Below are 22,006 nucleotides of genomic sequence, written 5' to 3'. Positions count from 1 at the left end.
TTTTGCTATTTAACAAATCTCCCTAAAACACACAGAATAAGTCATCTTACTCACTACATTGATTTCATCTTACTCACTACATTGATATCACTACCCAGATTCTTTGTAGTCTTCAAGCAATGCATGAAATTATAGTTTGGTCACTAGATGAAAATGTTTCCCTACCCATGAAACCTAAGTTTAAAAAGTAGAAAGCAAACAACTCCAACAATAGAATAAAATGAATATGTTTATTTTACCCATATTCAACACTCTTCTACAAATCAAGGTTTTTAGATATTTTTATAAGATGATATGAAAAGAGGATAGGCTATTGCTGTATCAACAAATGCAGCCCAATACTTGGGCTGGACTGGAATGGAAGAAATTAATCTTCAGTGGTATCTCAGAACAAATAAGAAGCACAAGTAAAGCAATTGGGAACTGCTAATTAAACTCAAAGTAGATTAAAGACAAGATAGTCTAGTTACCTCCTTTTTGATTTAAGAGTTGGTCTATCTATGCAGATCAATATGAAACTAGTCTATGCCACAGAGCATTCATTTTCTACGTATACATCCCCAATTTCATGGCCGAGGAGTGTAGTGGTGGTATCTATTAATTCTGCAAGTACTTCTGAATATTCAAAAAGAAGCCCATTTGCATTCATAAAAGTATGCTTCCCCTGACCATGCCACTCCATTTTCCGGGAGATTTTCTGTCACTGTTGCATTCCTCCCTGACATTCTCAGTGGTTTGTCCCAGTCCCACACATTGTCTCATCCTCCCAATGCCTTCCTGCTGGTTTCTGCATTTTCCCCAATCTCCTACTACCTTCTATTCTTCAATATTGTAGATACCTCTCCTCTCTTATCTTTCTCGTACCTTCACCTCATTGTTGTCTACCTCTCACAAGCTTCCCAATATCTTCCATTAGCTCGCACATCACCCCTAGTCTTTGTTAACCCTCCCAGAAAGAGTAAACTTAAGTGACGTGTCTGTTATTTCAGGGAGATACCTGGACTTAAACTTTTATCTGGTACATCCTAAGTTCATTTGATTGAAGTTTCTTAACTGGATTATACAGGCTTTACTGTATAAACGTATGTATAAAAAATGTTGTTAGATGAATGCTGCTGCCCTCTGTAAGCTATATTCTTCTCAGTACCAGATTTCCCTTTCACAAATTGCAAAATTTCACTTAAAAAGGAAACTGATTTTTTAAACTATCCTTATTCCATTAGCCTATTTGAACAGCATATTGAGATTCCATTCCTTAAAAGTTTTATACTTTAAGAAAAAGGCAAGGAATTTAGAAGATAATATAAAAATATAACCCATCTACTATATTTAGAAAGTCTAAATTCAGAAAACCCAGTAAAAGCAAATAATCATTCTTTTCTATGCAAATCTATGTAATGTACAATTTTAAGAACAGACTGCTGGACCATATCAAAAGTCTATCTTGCCAGATTTTTTTTACACAATGGCACTTGGATATCTACAGGACCAAGCAAAACATTAGCACAATACCAATTTTCTGCACAATGTTACTGAGGCATGGTATAAAGATCTAAATTCCATATTTCGATAGAAACATTAAATCTGAGGCAGTAGAATGGTTTTCATGTCATTCCACAGTGATCCAAACTGTTGGAAAATAATTTAAGAACTAAGGACTTTTATAGGAAGAAACCTTCTATAACAAAGAATGTTGCAAGAGAATCAAATCAAACTTTTATTACGGCCTGAAGAGAATATCAATAGACACATCTCCCAAGTTGTTTTTAGAAAACTGGCAGCCTGTAGCTGACAAAACAGACAAAGTCCTACACTGTTATTTGCAATCTATCCTAGTGCAAAAATCAATTTGAGCTCCTATTGCTTTTTATGTTTGATTTTCTACTTTGATAGTGAGCAGAAAAGAAAATCTGAATTAGTTTCTCTCCCTCTACTAGAGGTCAGATATTGCTGGCTACAGTTTTTTTTTTTTTAAAGAAAAGCCACCATCTTTTAAAAATGCTTTATTTTTATGCTCTTTTTTTGCTTAAAACGTTATTTTATTGAACTTGCATAAAAGAGCAGCACAGGTGGAGAAGGTAGGATTTGTAAAATCTGTAAAAACCACAAAGATCTTGCTTTCCCACAAACCATGGGGTGATGATGGAGTAAGGCTGGATTCTTAATTTGTTTGAATATGTGGGTATGTGCTCTGTGTGGTGCCCCACGAAGGTTCTGTTTTATTGGTTTTTATGCTTTTACTGTTTTTATTGTTTTGTTATTGTCTGTTAGCCACCCAGGATTATACTACCTAAAATGGCTGGCTATATAGATCTTTAAAGTAAATATGTATAAAATATGTAATATACTTTTCATTACGCTAGATAGCAGAAAATTACCATTCACACTGAGATCTGTCTTATGAATTTCTATCCGAAAAAATCGATCCACATGTTGAATTTAAACATCTATTTTGATTCTATTTAGCCAAAATAACAACATGGCTAATATCTATCAGTGAGGTTCTGCTCTAGATCACAGAATCTTTTTTCATGCTTAAATTTATTGAAATTTATCAAATTTAATTTATCAATAAATGGAAGAAAGCATTTGGGGATGTAGGTTTTTACTCATGACTGATCTCTACTGATTAATGTTACTGTAGTATATTTCAAATATCATTTTGATGTTTTTATCCTTTATTGCTGTAGTACACTACTCGGGGCCATTTTGGAGCACAGAAATACCACAAGCAAAGAAATACTACAAATAAATAAATAAACAAACAAATCGCTTTGACAATTGCACTGATGCAATATATATTTCTTACAGGGCAATTTACAGCTCTCTAGAGTAATCCTAACTCCTATCCAAAAATGATGAACTATGCCATCAGTTGCACTCAGGTCTAGCTTTTTGTATTTCATATCTATTGTTAAACTTCAGAGGAATGATCTATGAGCTAAACTGAGAAGCTATTAAAAGCTACATTTGACAGAGGAATGCTGAGATGTTGACATTCACGGGTCTTCTTAGCCATAACTAGTACAATGCCTATGCCTTTTACATCAGGTCATTTTTCATTTTCAGAACACTTGTAGCAAACTCAGTTGGGACTTTCGAAAACTACCTGTGGGAGGAAAAACCCACACATTGCTGCTGCAGCATAGTAAAAATGTAATCCCACTTTCTTTGACAATCTATGACAGCAGTCATAAAACTAGGAATTGGACCTGGACCTGACTTTTTACCAGTCTACCTAATTATCAAGATCCTCCACACGAGGAATAATATATTCTTTTTTTCCAAAGAAAATCTTTTCTTCTCTGAGTCAGTTCAATAATATTCCAGACTATAATTCCCCAAGCTTCCTCTATTGCAACTAGTAAATACTGCCAATTTCTACAGCTTTAGAAGGATGAAACTATGTTATAAAAGGACAATGACTTTTGGCGTGCATAACTGTTTCCCTAACTGGCATACAGTATATTAGATAGTTCTGTATACAATTCCATAATCTCCAGGCAATATGGCTGCATTTGGGAGCATTTGGGTGGGATAGCAAGAATACAATGTGCTGATTTTCTCTGATTTTCTACATATTGAGACGCAAGCAGACAGCAAGTTGCTCAAGGCCATCCAACCAAGTCCTTTCTTTAAAATGAATTTGAATCTCTTGTACCCAGACTTAGTAGTGTATCTTGTCTACTCTCTGCTGGTGCCTATAATTTGTGCATACTAAAATTTTAGCATTCCGTGGGAAACTGCATGATTCGACACGTACAGTATGTATGAACTAATGAAACATTTTGCATTTTCTAGATAGCAATTGTATTCCTTAATTGTTCAGTATCTCCAGCATTTGTTTTTCTTTTAAGATAGCATTTTCCAAAAATTTGATCTTGAATCATGTTACTGCTATCATATTACACATGCTCTTTCTTCAGACTTAAATCAAAATAGACAACAAAGGAAGCGCTTTTTAGCCATTAGGGATTAGATCGTAACACCAGTGTTTTCACACAGTGGTTTAGATGTATCTTCTCAGTTTTTCACTAAAGAACTTAACTTATATTATTTTGCTCTTTGTGCTAATATTTTGTATGCCTTTTGCTGAATAGTTGATTAAATATATTCCAGCATATATTATCTTCCACCATTTGTAAAGGTTTGACCTAATTTGACTCTTAAGTGATAATGAACAAGGATGATGTAACATTAAATATGCCAATGAAAAGCTGTTTTCAGCTTTTTATTAATGCTATGAATCTAATGTATTATGTCATGTCAGACTGAAACTTAAAAATCAGAGAATCTATGGACTTCAGCTATATACAGTAGCTGTAGGATGAGTTTTCATGTTAGCCAACTGAAACCAGGTTCAAGGTACTTGATGTAGAGTGTTTTTCCTGGGTGAGCAGAAAATACCTTGATTTGGCATTAGTATAGAGTTCCAATGTCAGAGCAATAGACAAAAATGAGCAAAAATAGCAGGATTTGGTTCCAATGAGCTTATGCTTGAGGTAGAGGGACATATCTTGTCTGGGCTCAGAGGTTAGGCAGAGTCAGCCTTCATTTGATGGGACAGTGTTGGAAATACTAAGGCTGTAGACTAAACTGGGAAGCTAGAAGAAGACAGTGACAAACCATTTCCATGTGAGAAAAATGAGAAAAGTATATGGTTATGACTATAAAATTGCCCAGATCCAAGTTTCATTCCAAGGAGATATAGACAGTTATAAATATGTTCACTCTATTTCCTTGTGGGCTTGTATTTATTATTCTGCTTTACTTGTCACAATATTGGGTTACCTGACCACTCTTTTTTTTATTCTTTTAAGCACAAAGACCACAAACTTCTTTTTCCACTCTAGCTGCCTAAAGCAAGCACACTGATGTATTTTTCCCATTAGCGTATCATCACAAAGCAATGATGCAAACTTAGATGACAGAAAGATGGCGATTATTCTAAACTGAGCATTCTTCTAAAATCTTTCTTAACAGTGCTAAAGGATTTAGCCCTGAAGCTCACCATTTGTCCAGAACCTGAAGTACTTATTATGTAATGATGCACGGAGGGAAAGAAGTTTGTGCACTTAGATTCTCTTTTCCACAAAAAAAATCTCAATTCCGTATTATTAGGACTTGCAATTTCATATTATGACTTTAGGCAGTGTAAAACTGCACTAAAATGTATACTCTTAAACTAACCAATCTAAAGTAATAAAACCACCAGTATAATTAAAACTCGGCAATACAAATCTTTTCATAAAATTGCAAGAAAATGAGGTTTAAAAGAAGCACTTTGAATTGGGCCTAGAATTGAACAGCCAATTTAGAATGGGAAGCATAAAATGACTGCTAACTGGGACAGACATATATAGTGTATCTGGCCTATTTTTAGCTAACTAAAGTCTGAGGTAATTTTTCAAAGGTATTCCCACATATAGCACATTGCAGTAATCCAATAGCAGTGGTAGGCTCTATGGAGTGGGATTAAGTTGCAATGTATTAATGGCTATTCTGGTCTTCAATGCTAAGAACTTAGCAATTTCCTCCCAGCACACTGAAAAGATTTAGTTTTACACAAATGTATTTGAGACCAAAAAAAAATAAAAATAAAATACAGATGCATATGGAATACCATGCACATTGAAGCAACTCAGATTCTAAAAAGCAGGGGTGTCAAACCCGATCGTATCGTGGGCCGTATGGTGATGTATCTGGACTTGTTTTGCTCTTGTGGAGCCGGGGTGAGTATGGCCTGCGTGGGCCGTATCTGTGTTTCACATGCCTGTTATAAAGAGTTGGGGAAATGTAAGAAGAGAATGAAAAGAGAATAAACAATTTGAAAGCCTGCCCATTTTCTATTTAACATTCAAAATATATGAAAGCACTTTAAAACATCTATTATTTGATGCAATTATCCTAGATCTTGAATGGAATGCATTAACTTTATGAGAAGTTTTATTGTAATAATGATTAATGTTGTAGAAGTGGTAGATTATTTCAGAGGGCTCATTTGCCTTCTGAAATAGGCTACAATTAACAAGCGGGGACAATCTGCTTTAAAACTAAAATAAACAGATCAATATTTCTGCTTGGTTTTCTCATGTTAGGATGCTATATTTCCCTATAGACTAAGTGGCAGCACAAAAATAAATAAATGATTCAGCAGGGTATCAGTGATAATATAGATGAGCACATCAAGATGATATGCAAAATGTTTCCATGCACAAGTTCTCGTTATAGTACAAGTAATAATAAATAAGCTTCTAATCCTATAATGTATTGTAAAAGATCAAAAGGCGCCCAAAGGCTTATACAGTGAAGTTATTCATGTAGTGATGCCAAATGGTCTGTGCACGGGAAACAACCTTTAAACACCAAAAATGTAACATGTATTATGATCTAAATCCCAGCCTCTTGTACAGGTAGCCTTTGGCTTACAACCATTCATTTAGTGACTGTTCAAAGTTACAGCGGCATTGAAAAAAGTGACTTATGACCGTTTTTCACACTTATGACTGTTGCAGCATCTCCATGGTCACATGATCAAAATTTGGATGCTTAGCAACTGGCATGAATTTATGATGGTGGCAGGGTCCTGGGGTCATCTAATCACCTTTTGCAACCTTCTGACGAGGAAAGTCAATGCGGAAGCCAGGTGCATTTAACAACCATGTTACCAACTTAACAACTGTAGTGATTCATTTAACAACTGTGACAAGAAAAGTCGCAAAATGGGGCAAAACTCACCCAACAACTGTGTTGTTTAGCCATTTTGGGCTTAATTGTGGTCCTAAATCAAGGGCTACCAATACTCATATGCCCATTATGTCTGCAGAGACCTATGAACTAATTCAAAGTCACAGCAAATTATAGGATGTAGATAATGAAAAATGCAGGTGCTGAACAACTTACAATATTAATGTCACGTTGGTAGGCATAAAATTGGGTGGTAGATCCAAATAGAGCTTGTGTTATTTTAAATGGCAACTGATAACTGAAAATCAAGGATCAACACTAGAAATCCAAAGCAGATGTTTTGCACATATGACACAGTTCTCTTTGAAATGGAGTGCAATTGAGTGCCAGTCATGAAATTATGAATTATGAAATCTAGGCTACATTTAAAATAGCCAAGCTGTCAAGAAGGAGAATACATATATTTAACACATGGTACAATTGACAGATTGAAATATTTGGTGTATTTCTGACCAAAGGTTGTCTTCAAAAATCATTAAAATATTAGCAAGCGCAGCTTCCTTTCTCAATTGTTACAAAATAATACATTGTAAGTTAGCCATAAACTACATTAAACATTTGGCATAGGCAAAAGAAACTTGAATTAGATAATGTTTAGTCTGCATATGTAGTTATATATTTTTATTATTTCTTTTTATTTTATTGTTAATTATATATTAACTATAATACTTATCCTTCCTTTCAGTCACTCATGCCCTGGTTATCTTCTGGATGGACTACTGCAATGCACTCTACATGGGGCTAACCTTGAAGAGTATCTGTAGCTGCAACTGGTGCAGAATGCAGTAGCATAAGTAGTTTTAGGCACCTCTAGTATATTACATGCAATACTTCTGCTATGTGAGCTGCGCCAGTTTGTTTCTGGGTCCAAGGAAGCTCTTAGTTATCACCTTTAAAGCCCTTCATAGCATGGGACCAGGGACCTAAGGAGTTGCCTCATCCTACTTACATTCACTCATCCCACCTGGTCAAAGAGGGGATCATCCTGTAAATCCCATCGGCCAAAGAGCTTCGACTGGTGGGATCAAGGAGGACCCTTTGGAACATCACCCTCTAAGGCAGGGTTGTCAAACTGCCGGCCCGTGGGCCAGATGTGTCATGCCAAAACTACGCCCACCCCATTGCTGGTAATGGAAAAAAAATCACGATACGTCACGACACATCACGTGGTGAGTTTGAGACCCCTGCTCTAAGGTAAGGCACACCCTCATTCATCTGGTTTTCCAGAAGAGCATTAAGACCTGGTTTTGCCAATTAGCATGAGGACCTAAGCTTGTGATGCAACTCTGGGGATGGATGGTGACTTGAGAGCACTCAGTCCACCTTGTTAATTTTTTAGTTTTCTGATTTTTTTAACTTTGATTTTCATCTATAACCTGTAAATTCTTAATTCTGTTTTTAACAGTGCTTTAAGTCATGTGTTTATATTGTATCATTATGTTGTTGTAAAGCTCCTGGAATCGCTTAGATGAGATGGGCATAAAGAAATTTAATAATAAAATATTTAATGTAGTTATAACATATGCTGAATGCATCATGATTAGCATCCCCATGATGAGCATCATTCTATTCTAAAAGCTCATACTCTACTTTCCATTTAAAATTTCTACCACTGGTGTTTCTTTTATTATTTTTCAATATATCTCTAACTTTAGAATATTTTTCACTGATTGGTTACCTGAAGGGATTTCATCTTAGTACAATCATATTTTCATTTGTACCTCAAACACAAGACTAGTCTCCCTCCACCACCCAAAATGTTGAGTCAGGTATTTTTATCCTGGACTGTAATGAGAACACTTGTTTCACTACATAGAAAATTGGGCTTTCAGAAGCAATAAACTCTAATGCCTTGAAAGAAACTAAAGACAAATACATCTGGGATTTTCTTGAAAGTAAGATACTTACCCTGGCATAACACCAGGAGGAATGACAAGCATTAGTTTTAGTTGTGCCTCATGGAAAGCTTCAGAGAAGTGAGTGAGCAAGTGAATCAGATCCCTGTAAAACGGACAAAACATTAGCTCTGTGAGTTAAGGGGAAAAAGGGAAAAAAAGAAAGAACAGATTTTTCAGTCTCTCAGTTTTAAACCTGCATCTGAGTCAGAAAACATTATCTTTCAAAACTAAATATTTAGGACTTAGATCTATAAAGGAAATGAAAATTAGCTATTAGATTATAGTTTTGAATTGTAACATGGAAATGGGTTTGTGACAGTGAAAGTTATTTTATTAGTAAATGAGGAGCTAGTAGGACGAGAAATAGAATATACTTGTGAAACAAAGTAAGAATGTAACTTTCTGAACAATATGTATATTTTAGACACAATAATTATTTTGTAAAGAAATGAGGGAAATTTGGGTTACCTGAAGTCTAAATATTATGGTTATTAAAGGCCAAATTGGAACACGGTAATTGGAATTAAGTAAAACTTAAAAACAGGACTTGGATATGTATAAGTAAAATTATATTGACAAATGTATTGACTGACTGAGTTATAACTAGAAATGTATTAACTTGAATGTGATATAATAATTAAGGGAAATAGAGAGGGAACTTTTAATGACATAACCTGAGATATGCACGAATGATTTTGTTATTGGACTATTGATTACCCTATCACCACGCTGCTTCCTAAATACTTGGATGTAGAACTGAAAAATTAATAAAATTTGTTATAAAAAAACCCTAAATGTTTGGCCTTGCAACATTCCTTTACAAGTTGACTCAAAAGAAGACACCAATAAAGGAGAATCCCAAAGGTGCTTTTTCAAAAGGCAGGTGGACTTTGTTTTTGCTTGAAGACATTCTGACGAAGTGAAGACCCGAAGAAGCTTCTTGGATGAGAGGTGAAACGTCGTCAAGCAAAAACAAAGCAAGTCCAGTTTTCTTAAGGTTACTTTGGGACAACCAGGATTTCGATGACTGAGAATCTCCTGAGACAATAAGGAGAATGTTTGTAGCCCAGGGTTGAAATGAGGAGTCCATGGTGCTCTCTGAACTTGATTGCTTTCTTGCAGCTGTTTCATTGCCCAAATTAGGTAACATCATCAGTGCTAGTAAGTAGTAGGGTTTGCTCTCAGTTTATATTCTAATGCAGGGGTCTTCAAATTTGGCCCTTTTATGACTTGTGGACTTCAACTCCCAGAATTCCTCAGCCAGTCATAAAAGAGCCAAGTTGGAAGACCCCTGTTCTAGTGGCTTGCCCTGTTAGTGTTGGCTGAGGTGATCTTAGAGATTCTTTGGTTGGGCTGTTTACTGTTGGCATCTTAGATCTTAATCTTCAGAGTTAATCTATGCTCATCCGAGTGATCAGATTGACTGCAAGATAAACATTAGACCAACAATCAAGTAAAAAAAAAGAAAGGCGTAGGATCAGCTATTTGAACTTCACATAGTTTTGTATAATTGTTTCTACATTCTACATTGTTTTCTAACCAATACAGGAGCAAAGATCTAGCCTATGCACGTATAATCCTATATAGTACTAAGAATTATGCACCAATATAAAAAATCTTTTTTTAAAAAAATGCAAATTTCTTTTTTTTTTGGAAAACATACAAATAGAAGTATCTATTGGGCATTTTCCTTGATTGATGGAAAAAATGATAGGGGTGGTAGTTTTTTTGTTTTTAAGATACTGGTAGACTAACGTCAAACCACCTTTTTGTACTAGGGGTACTTCATGACCATCAAGGAATTAAAAGTTAATGCTGAGATGTCTATAGGGATCCTCAATTATCCAGGTTGCCAGCTGCCTTTTGGAAAAGCACCTAATGCTGAAATATAATTTTTGTTACTTTCATTTATCACTCAAAAGAAACTACATAAATCAGAAGTGCATATTTTATACCCCAAGCAAATCCCATTGCTTGCCCATGTGAAAATTCTCTATAGGTTATGTTTCTGGTGCTCTTAAGGTAACATTACTGTTTTATGACCATATTTGCCCACTTTACTATTCTCCCTGAAAGAAGGAGAGTTAAACACTGTATTGCATTTTTAAAGGAATGAGGTGGGAGCAGGCTGTCTAAATGTCAAAACATGTTAAATACTGATTATGTACTTTGCCATTGTTAAATATAACTTCAGAGGTTCCTCCATGCTGTATGCCACATTGAAAATCTATCATGAACCAATTAAGCTTTTTCTTTTTTTAAAAAAAGGTTAGTTTTCTTAGGTTATGACAGTTTTCTGAATACACACTGCTGTCATAACACACCTTTGGCTTCTCACCACCTTCAATGCTGGAGATTGCTTGTGGAGTTGTTTGTTTTCAATCTTATAAGCCACTCCGTGTCACTTACATGAGATGGGTGTATATATAAATTAAATAATTCACTCACTAAAATACATTCAAGACACTTTTGTCATCCTATAATTGCTTGGTCTTAGCCAGTGCACTTAATGCTGCTCATCTTGCAGAAAGTTTACCCCAATGTGATATTTGTTGCAAATTCTGAATTGCTCAAGTTAACTACAAAGAAAACAATTACCTTTCTACCACATTACCAAGTATTTTACTGGAGTAATTTAAAAACAAAAAGGCTAAAATAAAATTGTCTTCATGGGTAATAAAAGTTAAGACCCACATTTTAACAACCTCCAAGAATGTGTTAATAATGCATGTTGTCTACTCACCGCCTAATGCAATATCACGGAAGGAAGCAACTTATATAAGCCTTTGATTAATAGGTTAAATTTCCAAGGCTCAGACTGAAGTAGTGATGTGTCATTGAAAGAGAGATGCAAATCTCTCTGAAGTGAAAACAGTGCTTTTCAAGTCAGCTGTACAGTGGCACCACCTACTGGCCTAAATAAAATTAGTATCTTTTTTTTAATGCATGGAATCAGACTTTTATGCCTGTCTCAGAAATGATGGCTTCTTAGTATTCATAGATCTCTTCCACACCATCACAATTTTCAGTCCACTAAACTTTAAAAGAAAGCCTTCCAAATTAAGCTGTAATTGTCCTCAATGAAGCCAACCTTGAAACTTTAAGAACTGCCACAAGGAGGAGGGGGTCAATTTATTTTCCAAAGCGCCAGAAGACAAGACAAGAAACAATGGATGGAAACTAATCAAGGAGAGAAACAACCTGGAATTAAGGAGAAACTTCCTAACAGTGAGGACAATTAACCAGTGGAACAGCTTGCCTTCAGAAATCGTGGGCGCTTCATCACTGAAGGTTTTTAAGAAGAGACTGGACAGCCACCTGTCTGAAATGGTATAGGGACTCCTGCTTGAGCAGGGGGCTGGAATAGAAGACCTCCAAAGTCCCTTCCAGCTCTATTCTGATTGATTGAAATTCATGAGCTAATCAGTGATTCTCCACCAGACCAATGACAACATAAAAAGCATCGCTCACTCGGTACCCTGCTCATCTTCAGGTTGTGTGTGCGTGTGGTTTTTTTAAATACACTGAGTTTTTCAATGAAATAGGGACCTATTTTCTGCCACAGTTTATAAGAGTTATTAACAGTGAGTTATTAACTGTTGAGAGATTGAGGTGTAAGAAACGTCTCCCCATATATAACCACCACCTGATAAGGTATGTTGGGCTGAGTAAATGAATGAATAGCAATTTGAGCCTGGGTTTTCCCAACCCAAGCAGAATACGTCTCTGCTTTTAGGAACTCACATTTCAATGTTAAAATATCCTCTAGTGCCAGGGTCCCCAACCCCTGGTCTCTGGACTAGTACCGGGCCGCAGCATGCCAGCAACCGGTCAGCACAAAAAAGCAAAGCCCCATCCGTGGGATGCAGGCAGCACACAAAACCATGCACCCTCAAGTCTGCGGAAAAACCTCTCTCCATGGAACTGGTCCCTGGTGCCCAAAGGGTTGGGGACCTTTGCTCTAGTGAAACTGAAAAAGCTTCATTCTTATTCCTTTGCAATAGATGGAAAAAAATCAAGTTGTCTGTTCTATTTCCCTCCTACCAAAGAATTCCAGTAGTTTTTTTAATCAATAAACACACTGAAAATAACTCAACTGGAGGAGAAAAACTGCAATGAAACTACTACTATAATTCTCCAAATCAAAAATGACAAATGACTATAAAAATTAAAAACAAAGTAAGAAAAATAAAATGGTTCCAATTTCTTCTGGAACAAGTATCGTGCGATGCTGTGCAATTGTACAACCATCCTTTATATTAAGCTAGCTACCACCAAGGGAACTCATGCTGTCATTAATTATAAACATTAAAATATAGGAATTTTACCTCCTGTGGATTCCTACTCTATCACACAATTTTACCTATTCCCTTTTGTATGCTTTCAAGACAATCTTGACTCTTGGCAATAGCCTGGATGAATTCCTGCTATTTTCTTGGCAAGGTTTCAGATATGGCTTGCCATTGCCTCCTTTCTGGGGCTAAGAGACTGGCTGAAGATCACCCAGCTAGCTTTATGCTTAAGATGTCACTAGAACTCAGAGTCTTCTAGTTTCTAGCCTTGCTCCTTATCCACCACACCAAATGGCTTTTTTATGTATTCCTAGTAAGGTATTATTCTGAATCAGCAAACCACAAAGATACTAGAAAATAATTATGTTTTTAGCTACACAAATAATCAAACCCGTTAAAGTCAAGTAATTCTTGAACAGCCCATTAAAATCAGATATTGATACTGAGAAACAAAGCAGCAGCATAGAGCTTGAGGTTTTCAGTGAAAATGCTTAAAAGTATGATTTCTAAAGATTAGAGGACCGCAAGAACTTTACTGCCACTGTGTGGATAAAGTCTGAACAACCTGTCAAGTTTTAACGAGCAGAAGAAATGTTACGAAGCTCTTGTTGGTGTGGAAAACAAGTGCATAGCTTTCCACTAATCATATCACGAACTCTCATTGTTAGGATTAGGAAGAAACACTGCCAGAGAAATCTGTTGTTGTCAGCATTCACCAAGGTTCCAGAAAGAATACGTTCATTACAGTAAAAACAATGAAGCTTATGATATCTAATGTGCTACATTTATTACAGCACATCTACACCTCTAATCACAGCCAACCTCATCAGATGCAAGGACAATTCACAGACACAGCAGCTAAAATCCAGACAGTAGTTGTAGGGACAATTAAAAGACTATAAGCTAGAAGTTATGATTTTTATCTTCTAAAAAAATGCTCTTTGACTGTGACATTAAAAAAGTAAAATCCAGTAACAATTGTGTTCTAGGAACATTTTTTTATAAAGCTTGAGGGACCAAGAAGGGTACCTTCAAAAGCTATTAATACATGCAAACCAATGCATCCAGGTGTTATAAGGCTCTTCCTCCCTTTCAACAATTTCTGTGTCTAGTCGTCTTCTTTTCTCCTATAACCACTATGCACTGGGAAAATCTAAACTAGATGCAATACCCAGATCCTTTTCAAGAAAAGTTAGCACAGAGAGTAAGCACAGAGGTTTTTCACACCTGCGTGGATGCAGGGATACCTGAACAACAATCTCACCAAATCAACATAAGTAACTCTGCAACACAGAAAAGGTTGCCATCTGGCTTGATTTAACTGATTTAAATTTAGCAGTGGTCGATGTATGGTTTTCTAAGCTCTCTGGAGGGCATCCGTCAATATAAAAAATGGAACATAATAATATGTCAAATCTTGAAAGTGGTGAATCTTTAAAGATGCTTCTGAACAGTGCTTTTTTTGTAAAGAAAAAAAAAAGGTGCCGGAACTCACACACGTCATACAACCTGCCTTGCCTACCTTACAAGGTTCCATCCAAAAAAGGTGCCTGAACTCCGTTCTGGGCGTTCTATGGCCAAAGCCCTGCTTCTGAATTCATCATCGATTACACTAAGTGGCTATAAGGAAGAGGGGCTTTTTCAGTTAGGGTACCCTATTTAGAATGGTCTCTGCAGCTATGCAAGTGCCCACAAAATATTTTTACAACCAAACTGGTTAGGGTAAAAGAATTGTGGAAAAAAAAATAACCATGTTATCTGCATATTTTTGTCTACAAGTGGTAATACCCAGCTTTTTTCCAAAGAATTTGCACATGGTACTTTCTTAAATACAACTAATGAATTGTTCAGCTTCACTAAAAGCAGCTAGTGAAAGTGTTACAGCTTTTTTTTAAAAAAATCTGCAGATAAATTTAAGAGCTTCATTCAGACAATAAGATATTTATTTGGAATCTGTAGTATTTAAGGATCCTTTCGTTCAAGTAACAACAAGAAAACATGACACTTTGAAGTCCAGCAAGAGATATTTTGTGACTTGGAATTCATGACCAACTAACGGGATCAATACTAATCTTGAAGATTTAACGGCAGTAACAACAATAATAACAGTAATAACTCTGTCATTAAAAGGCAGAAACTTTTGGAGTCAGATTCAACACAAAGAAAATGAGTTTTGCAAGATACCTCGGTGGTAGACGACAGGAATGGATGTATTCCTTGTTAAAACAAAACCAAAAATAAAAAAAATAAAAAAAAATCCCACACTATTTGGTTTGACACTGCAACTCAGACATGCCTAAATCTGTTCCAATTCATATGAAACCTTCCCACTTCAAATTATAGGAGTTACTTTATCTCCTTATAACTTTCTTTATGGCAGGGGTCCCCAACTCCTGGTCTGTGGACCAGTACCGGGCCGCGGCATGCCAGCAACTGGGCACACAAACAAGCAAAGCCCCATCTGCGGGATGCAGGCAGCAAACAAAACCACGCCCCCTCTGCTCCACGGAAAAACTTCTCTCCACGTTACCGGTCCCCAACACGTTACCGGTTAAGGAACTCTACTTTATGGTGTTCCTACAATTTTGCCCAGATTACCCTAAACTACCAGAATAGCATGCACAAAGAAATTCCCACACTGAACCATAGCATCAGAAGGCTTGTTCTTTAATAGGAAATTCTTGACAATGACTTCCTTACACTGTGCTTTCAGGCTCTTTAAAAAAAAAAAAAAAAAAAAACCTTGGTATGATCACAATGATTTCAATTAGATTTGCTTTAAATAAACATGATTTTCATTGCAGCCCTTAATAGTTCAAATACTTCCCCCCCCCAAAAAAATGGCATATATCTTAATAAGCCCTGGACTTACGTTTGTTTTTGATTTCCTAGCTGATTCCATACTTCAATTGCAAAACCATCAAAGTTTTCACTCTAAAAGAATAGAAAAATTTGAGTAAGAAAAAAAAATATCCACGGCAATAAATATTGTAAAGCCTGTTATTTACTGTTGATAAGGTCTCAGGCATCCTGCAAAAAATTGTTCAACTTGCTTTGGGGTTTTAATGCTTTTGCTACCTGTATTTCAACATCTAGAGGTCAGTTTTCATTTGTTCAATACTGAATATGATTTTCAAAATAAGTTAACTTGAACATTGTGCCACTTTAATTTATTTTTACTATTACTATCATTTTAAACAATAACTTTAGTGCTTGTTGTTTTTAGTTCTAAGGGATATTATTTTACCTTGGCTATTTGAATCATAATATTAGAAAGTTCTTCTATCTCATCCTCACTGCCAAATACGGTTTCAAAATCGTGATAAGACCAATCTTCAAATAAAATCCGTGGGACTAAATATATAAAAAAGGGACAAAACATAGAAATGGCCATTATTTTTCTTCATAAGAAATTTAGTTTTTATAAGTATGACGAAACCCTAACCCCAACCATGGAAAATAAGACAAAACTGAAAAGAACAATAACAGTTCAGTAAGTAATTGTAAATTAACACTATAATCCAAAGTAAAATATGCAACAATTAACCCATGCATTAGAGCAGGCATGTCAAACTGCCGGCCCGTGAGCTGGATGCGTCACGCCGAAACTGCGCCCACCCCAGTGCCGGCAATGGGAAAAAAGTCCAATATGTCACGTGATATCACGTGACGTGAGTTTGACATGCCTGCATTAGAGAGAGTGGTTATCTAGTTAATGACAGTTACACTACCTTTAAAACCAGATAGGAGGAGGATCAGCCCCACTTCCTAAAGACCCATAGGTGGAACTATGGGCAGGATCCCTCAAGCTCAGTGTTTCTCAACCTTGGCAACTTTACGATGTGTGGACTTCAACTCCCAAAATTCTCTAGCTAGCAATGCTAGCTGGAGAATTCTGGGAGTTGAAGTCTACACATCGTAAAGTTGCCAAGGTTGAGAAACACTGCTCAAGATGATCTCAGCAGTTGAACTGGCTGGTACTAGAGGAGATATACTTGCAAGTAGTTGGTTAAAAGCTATTGTCGATCTTTTTAATGGAGCCTGGTCTCTCTGAGGCAGCCACTGCGGGGCTTAGGGACAGGATATGTATTTTGTTATCACAATGGTTTGGTTCTAAAGATACAGTATGAACCTGTTACAACTTCAACACCATCTTAAAGAAGAGCCTCATATATAACTCATTTCATTCACCTAGTTATGAGGATACATAGAACACCAAAGCTAAGCTATCTTAGTCTATCCAAACAGCAATTTTTCTTTTTCCTACAGCATCTCATCCCTAACAACATCATCTCTGCAAGCATCCCTTATTTCAAACTAGTTAATAGTATGTCTGGTAAGGATTCAGAATGTACTGTGGATTTCCAGGTTTTATTTGCATTTTGCAATAGTGAAAGATCTGTGACATATCTAGATCGTATGGAATTCAACACTGGGGATTAAAGTGTTAGCCATCATAAATTTTGCTAGACAAGTGAATATAGGAACACAGAATTGCTGTAATAGCTCTTTAATTAACATACTTTAGTTAACGTATATTACACTACCTCATCTTTGTTCCAGAAAGATTTATATAATTTTAAAGTATAGGTAAGCATTCAATTCTCAATAATAAAGAATACGAGGACAGCCTTGCTAGATTGTACTATAGACTAAACTAAATCAACATACTACTTTCCCTAGAGGTCAAACAAAGAGAGTGATCATCGAAAATATAACTGCAATTAAGATGGGGGGGGGGAGATAAATCCATTTATACTGCAAGCCTTCTACAATTTGAATGTGAAAAGTTAATTAAAATTTTACCTATTTTGATGTTCTTGGCGTTTCTCTTAACTTCTTTCATCCAACCTGTAAAAGATAACATTCAAAGATTCATACTGAATATGGCTTATCACAAAAGAATATCTCTAATATAATTATGTAAAACTTTTAAAATGCTTCTGCTTTGGGCATATAAAGGAAACAGCTGGGCTAACCTTTCAGCTATGGTCAAATATAACTCTTGTAAGCAACATCCAAACTTGTATTGGCTGTGATCACCAAGAATAACAACACTCACAATTTAACTCATCTGGAAGGTACCAGATTAGAAGTGGTTCTGCTACAAAAATTACATAAAGGCCAAAGTTAATAAATTGCTTCTAATTCTCTCTGTTTCCCCCCTCCCAATATAAAACTGTACAAATTGTTAAGAGCAGGGTAACACATAGGAAGATAAATTTCATTTTCTGCACCCAATTCTTTTGCTTTCAGCTGGCTATTGCAGCTTCAAAACTATTCACAGTAAATAAGTATACAAATATAGATAAAATCAAGGCAACTTATATCCGCAAAAAACATATTTCCATTAGAAACTAATAATAATCTTGTGCCTTCAAATCAGCCTTGATTCCTGGTAACTGCCTGGACAAGTCCATGAAGATTTTTGGCAATATTTTTAGAAATGGACTGGCTCAAAGTCATCCAGCTGGCATCATGCTTAATAAGACTGAAACTCATAGTCTCTTGGTTTCTAGCCTTTAACTATTATATCAAGGTGGCTTTCTACAATACATTGATGGAAAGATCAAAGATAAATATGTCAGGCGATAACAAGCAGACCCACTTATGTAGAATTTGAGCTAGCTATTATTTTCTGCCTATAGTAGAGGAATCTGGCAGCCTACCCTTCAGAAGAATTACCTTTTTGCAGTTGTGCAATGACTCCAGGCTAACTCTGCTTTTGATCCCACTTCCCTGCCAAGCTGGATGTTTCCCAACATCATATAATGATAGATAAATAAATAATGTGCCAACAAGTAAATGTTGACTTTTAGCAACCGGAGTGACCTTCATTACTGGTCAATTCCATCGTCTTTGCTCTGGTTTGTCCTCTTTTCTCCTTTTTCACTGACTTCTGCAAAAAGGTAGGTCTTCAAATGTACAATCTAAGACATGATGATTTGAGCCTGGTCATTTGTGCCTCCAACAAGAAATTTGGATTGATTTATTCTATGATCCATTTGTTTCTTTTCCTGAGTGTCCATGGTATTCTCAAAAGTCTTTTTCAACACTGAAGTACAAACATATTCTTGCTTCTTCAAAGTCCAGTTTTCATGTCCATTGCAACTTGCAACTTCCTGTTGACTTTCCCATTAACTTTGCTTGTGGAAGCTAGTGGGGAGGGTTGCAAATAGTAATCATGTGATCACAGGACACGGGGAGTCAGAACTTCAAGGACCACTTGTTCAGCACTGTTGCAAGTATGAATGGTCACTGAATGTGTGCTCATTAATTTTTTGGAGAAATTGCATGGTCATCCATTTTGCTGTTAAAAAATGTATAGACATTTTTTCTTTTTTTCTGATGTTCTGGATTATTGCAGTGTGTTTATGCTCATTTGAATAATGTTCAAATACAGCTCCTCTTGGAGCTGTATATGAACACTTTATATACACAGCTATAATGGAGCACTTTATTAATGTGGATTGTTTTTTGATAGATTTGTGATTCTAATTCATGGTAATTTCTCCTGCTGATGAGGATATCCAGGAAGGGGAAAGTATTGTTATTCTTTTTGTGTGAATTTTATTTCTTTGAACATATTATTTTATTTGTCTTCTCTAGTTATTCCTTTTTTATTATGACAAAGGTATTAGCTACCTACCGTATCCATACATTTGGTTGTATGTGTAGAGGTATTATAGTTTATAAATGGTGCGTTATGGTTTCTCCTATAAGTCTTAAAAGTAGTGATCCCATGGTGTTTCTCTGATTTGTTCGTATATTTGCCCATCAAACTGAAAGTAGGTAGGGAGGCAGAGATTGATGACATCCATGATTCTGGGTATTTCAATCTTAGTGTATTTTGCTAGATCAAATGTATTGTGTAGTGCTGCTGCTGCTGCTGCTGCTGCTGCTGCTGCTGCTGCTGCTGCTGCTGCTAATAATAATAATAATAATAATAATAATAATAATAATAATAATAATAATAATAATAATAGAGTTGAAAGGGACCTTGGAGGTCTCCTAGTCCAACCCCCTGCTCAGGCAGGAAACTCTATACCAGGGGTTCTCAACCTTGGCAACTTTAGGACTTGTGGACTTCAACTCCCAGAATTCCTCAGCCAGCTTTGCTGGCTGAGAAATTCTGGGAGTTGAAGTCCACAAGTCTTAAAGTTGCCAAGGTTGAGAATCCCTGCTCTATACCATTTCAGACAAATGGCTGGCCTGTCTTTTCTTAAAAACTTCCAGTGTTGGAGCATTCACAGCTTCTGGAGGCAGATTGTTTCACTGATTGTTCTAACTGTCAGGAAATTTCTCCTTAGTTCCAGGTTGCTTCTCTCTTTGGTTAGTTTCCATCGATTGCTTCTTGTCCTGCCTTCAGGCGCTATGGAGAATAGCTTGACTCCCTCTTCTTTGTGGCAACCCCTGAGATATTAGAACACTGCTATCATGTCCCCCCTCGTCCTTCTCTTCATTAAACTAGACATACCCAATTCCAGCAATCGTTCCTTATATGTTTTAACTTCCAGTCCCCTAATCATCTTTGTTGCTCTTCTCTGTACTCTTTCTAGAGTTTCAATCTTTTTTACATCGTGGTGGCCAAAACCGGATGCAGTATTCCAAGTTTGGCCTTATCAAGGTGTTGTAAAGTAGTATTAACACTTCATGTGATTCTTTTTCTAGTTCTGGCTCATGGACATGAAGCGTGCTGTGACAATGAATGAAATCATAACTTCATATTCTACTTTTAGGTATTTGATTTTTATGGAGTCTTTGTAGTAGAGAGTTGATTTGCTCCCCACTATGAGAGGTTCAAATTTTTTGGCAAGTTCTTGATTTTTTTGTCTTGTAGGTTTTTGTGTAAGTTCTTGATTTTTATTATGAGAACTTTGCCCATTTACATTTTCAGCTATCAAAGTGGCCACATGTGCATAGTGCAGTTACATGATGCTTCTTCCTTCAGTTTCATGTTCATTCTTCCAATCCAGCCTTCCCCATTATATATTCAACACATACTGTAGATTGAATAAGTAAGTTTCACTGCATCCATGCTTGCAATGGTTGCACCCAAAAAGGTTAGTGTGAAAACAGTACTGTGGGTTGTGGATGAATTTGGAGAAGCAATAAAAACTATGTAAAAATGCTCTGAAAATGAACGAGATTAAAAAAGTACACGGTATCAGAAGGGGGGAAATTTAGGAAAACATCCCACATTGGCTTAATGGGACTATTTACTGAATGTTAAATGTCACTGGAAAAGAAAATGGAAAAATGGGAGTAAGGCAGAATTAATGGGTCTATTTAAGCATCTCCTATGTACAATATCATGGGGTAAGGCGCTAACAGCTACCACCTTGAGCAAAAGCACTTTTAATAAGGAATCAAAATACATAGTAATATTTTGTTACAGATGCCACTTCTATTTGTGTCTTGAACACTAGGTCAAAGCCTCCTGTCAGAATCCAATTATATTTCATCTTTAATTATCAAACATAGAAACTCCCAATTCTGCCTTCTCTGGATTCTGCCATAAGAGGGAGAAAAGGGGGAGAGCAAAGGGGCTTTATGGCCCTCACTTCCTTCAGCACACTTCAAAGGACTGAATGTGTGTTTATTGTGGCCTCTAAGCGTTAACATATCAAAGAAGAGTAATTGCCTTTCATGTAGTTATCTGAAGTCTCCATCCAGACGGAAGAAGAAAGGGGATGGAATTGTGATACTTGAAACTATCACTGGAAGGGGGGTTGATTGGGTGGGACTACTGGGGAACCCCTTAAAACCTTGAATGGGAGAGCTTGAACCCCAAGTCCTGTCTAGCATGCCTGCAACCATTTTCTCTTAATAAAGGATTCCTGTTGGAAGAATTATTCCAAGAGTTCTGTCTTCTTAAGATGCAAAGTGGGGTGGGTCCTTACATTAGACAGGACTTGCAAAATTAATCCACCTGGAAGGTAGACCCTTGCCGGGGGATTTTGCAAAAATTTACCATGTCAGACAACGAAGCAAGAGAGGGAGAAAACTCCCTGGAAAGAGAGCCGCTGACCCAGTTGGAACCTTGCCAGATGTTGGGATCCGAGAGGC

General features: G+C 36.5%; 1 protein-coding gene across 8 annotated transcripts in view; it reads right to left on the bottom strand.

Annotated features, from left to right (window-relative positions):
• CHID1 (chitinase domain containing 1) overlaps positions 1-22,006 on the bottom strand; it is a 98,806-nt gene that overhangs the window by 65,041 nt on the left and 11,759 nt on the right. For all 8 annotated transcript variants that reach the window (XM_039322071.1, XM_039322069.1, XM_039322066.1 and 5 more), the window contains exons 5-8: positions 17,744-17,788; positions 16,185-16,291; positions 15,810-15,871; positions 8,656-8,748 (exon numbers count right to left, since the gene is read on the bottom strand). In XM_039322071.1, the coding sequence (XP_039178005.1) occupies positions 8,656-8,748; positions 15,810-15,871; positions 16,185-16,291; positions 17,744-17,788 (307 nt within the window). The remainder of the gene's footprint in view (positions 1-8,655; positions 8,749-15,809; positions 15,872-16,184; positions 16,292-17,743; positions 17,789-22,006) is intronic.

The sequence above is a fragment of the Crotalus tigris genome, unplaced genomic scaffold, assembly GCF_016545835.1.
Source record: "Crotalus tigris isolate CLP2741 ecotype Arizona unplaced genomic scaffold, ASM1654583v1 scf7180000023830.6690815, whole genome shotgun sequence".
Classification (NCBI taxonomy): Eukaryota; Metazoa; Chordata; class Lepidosauria; order Squamata; family Viperidae; genus Crotalus; species Crotalus tigris.
Note: the sequence above shows the minus strand (reverse complement) of the source record. Positions and strands in the feature narration are given on the sequence as shown.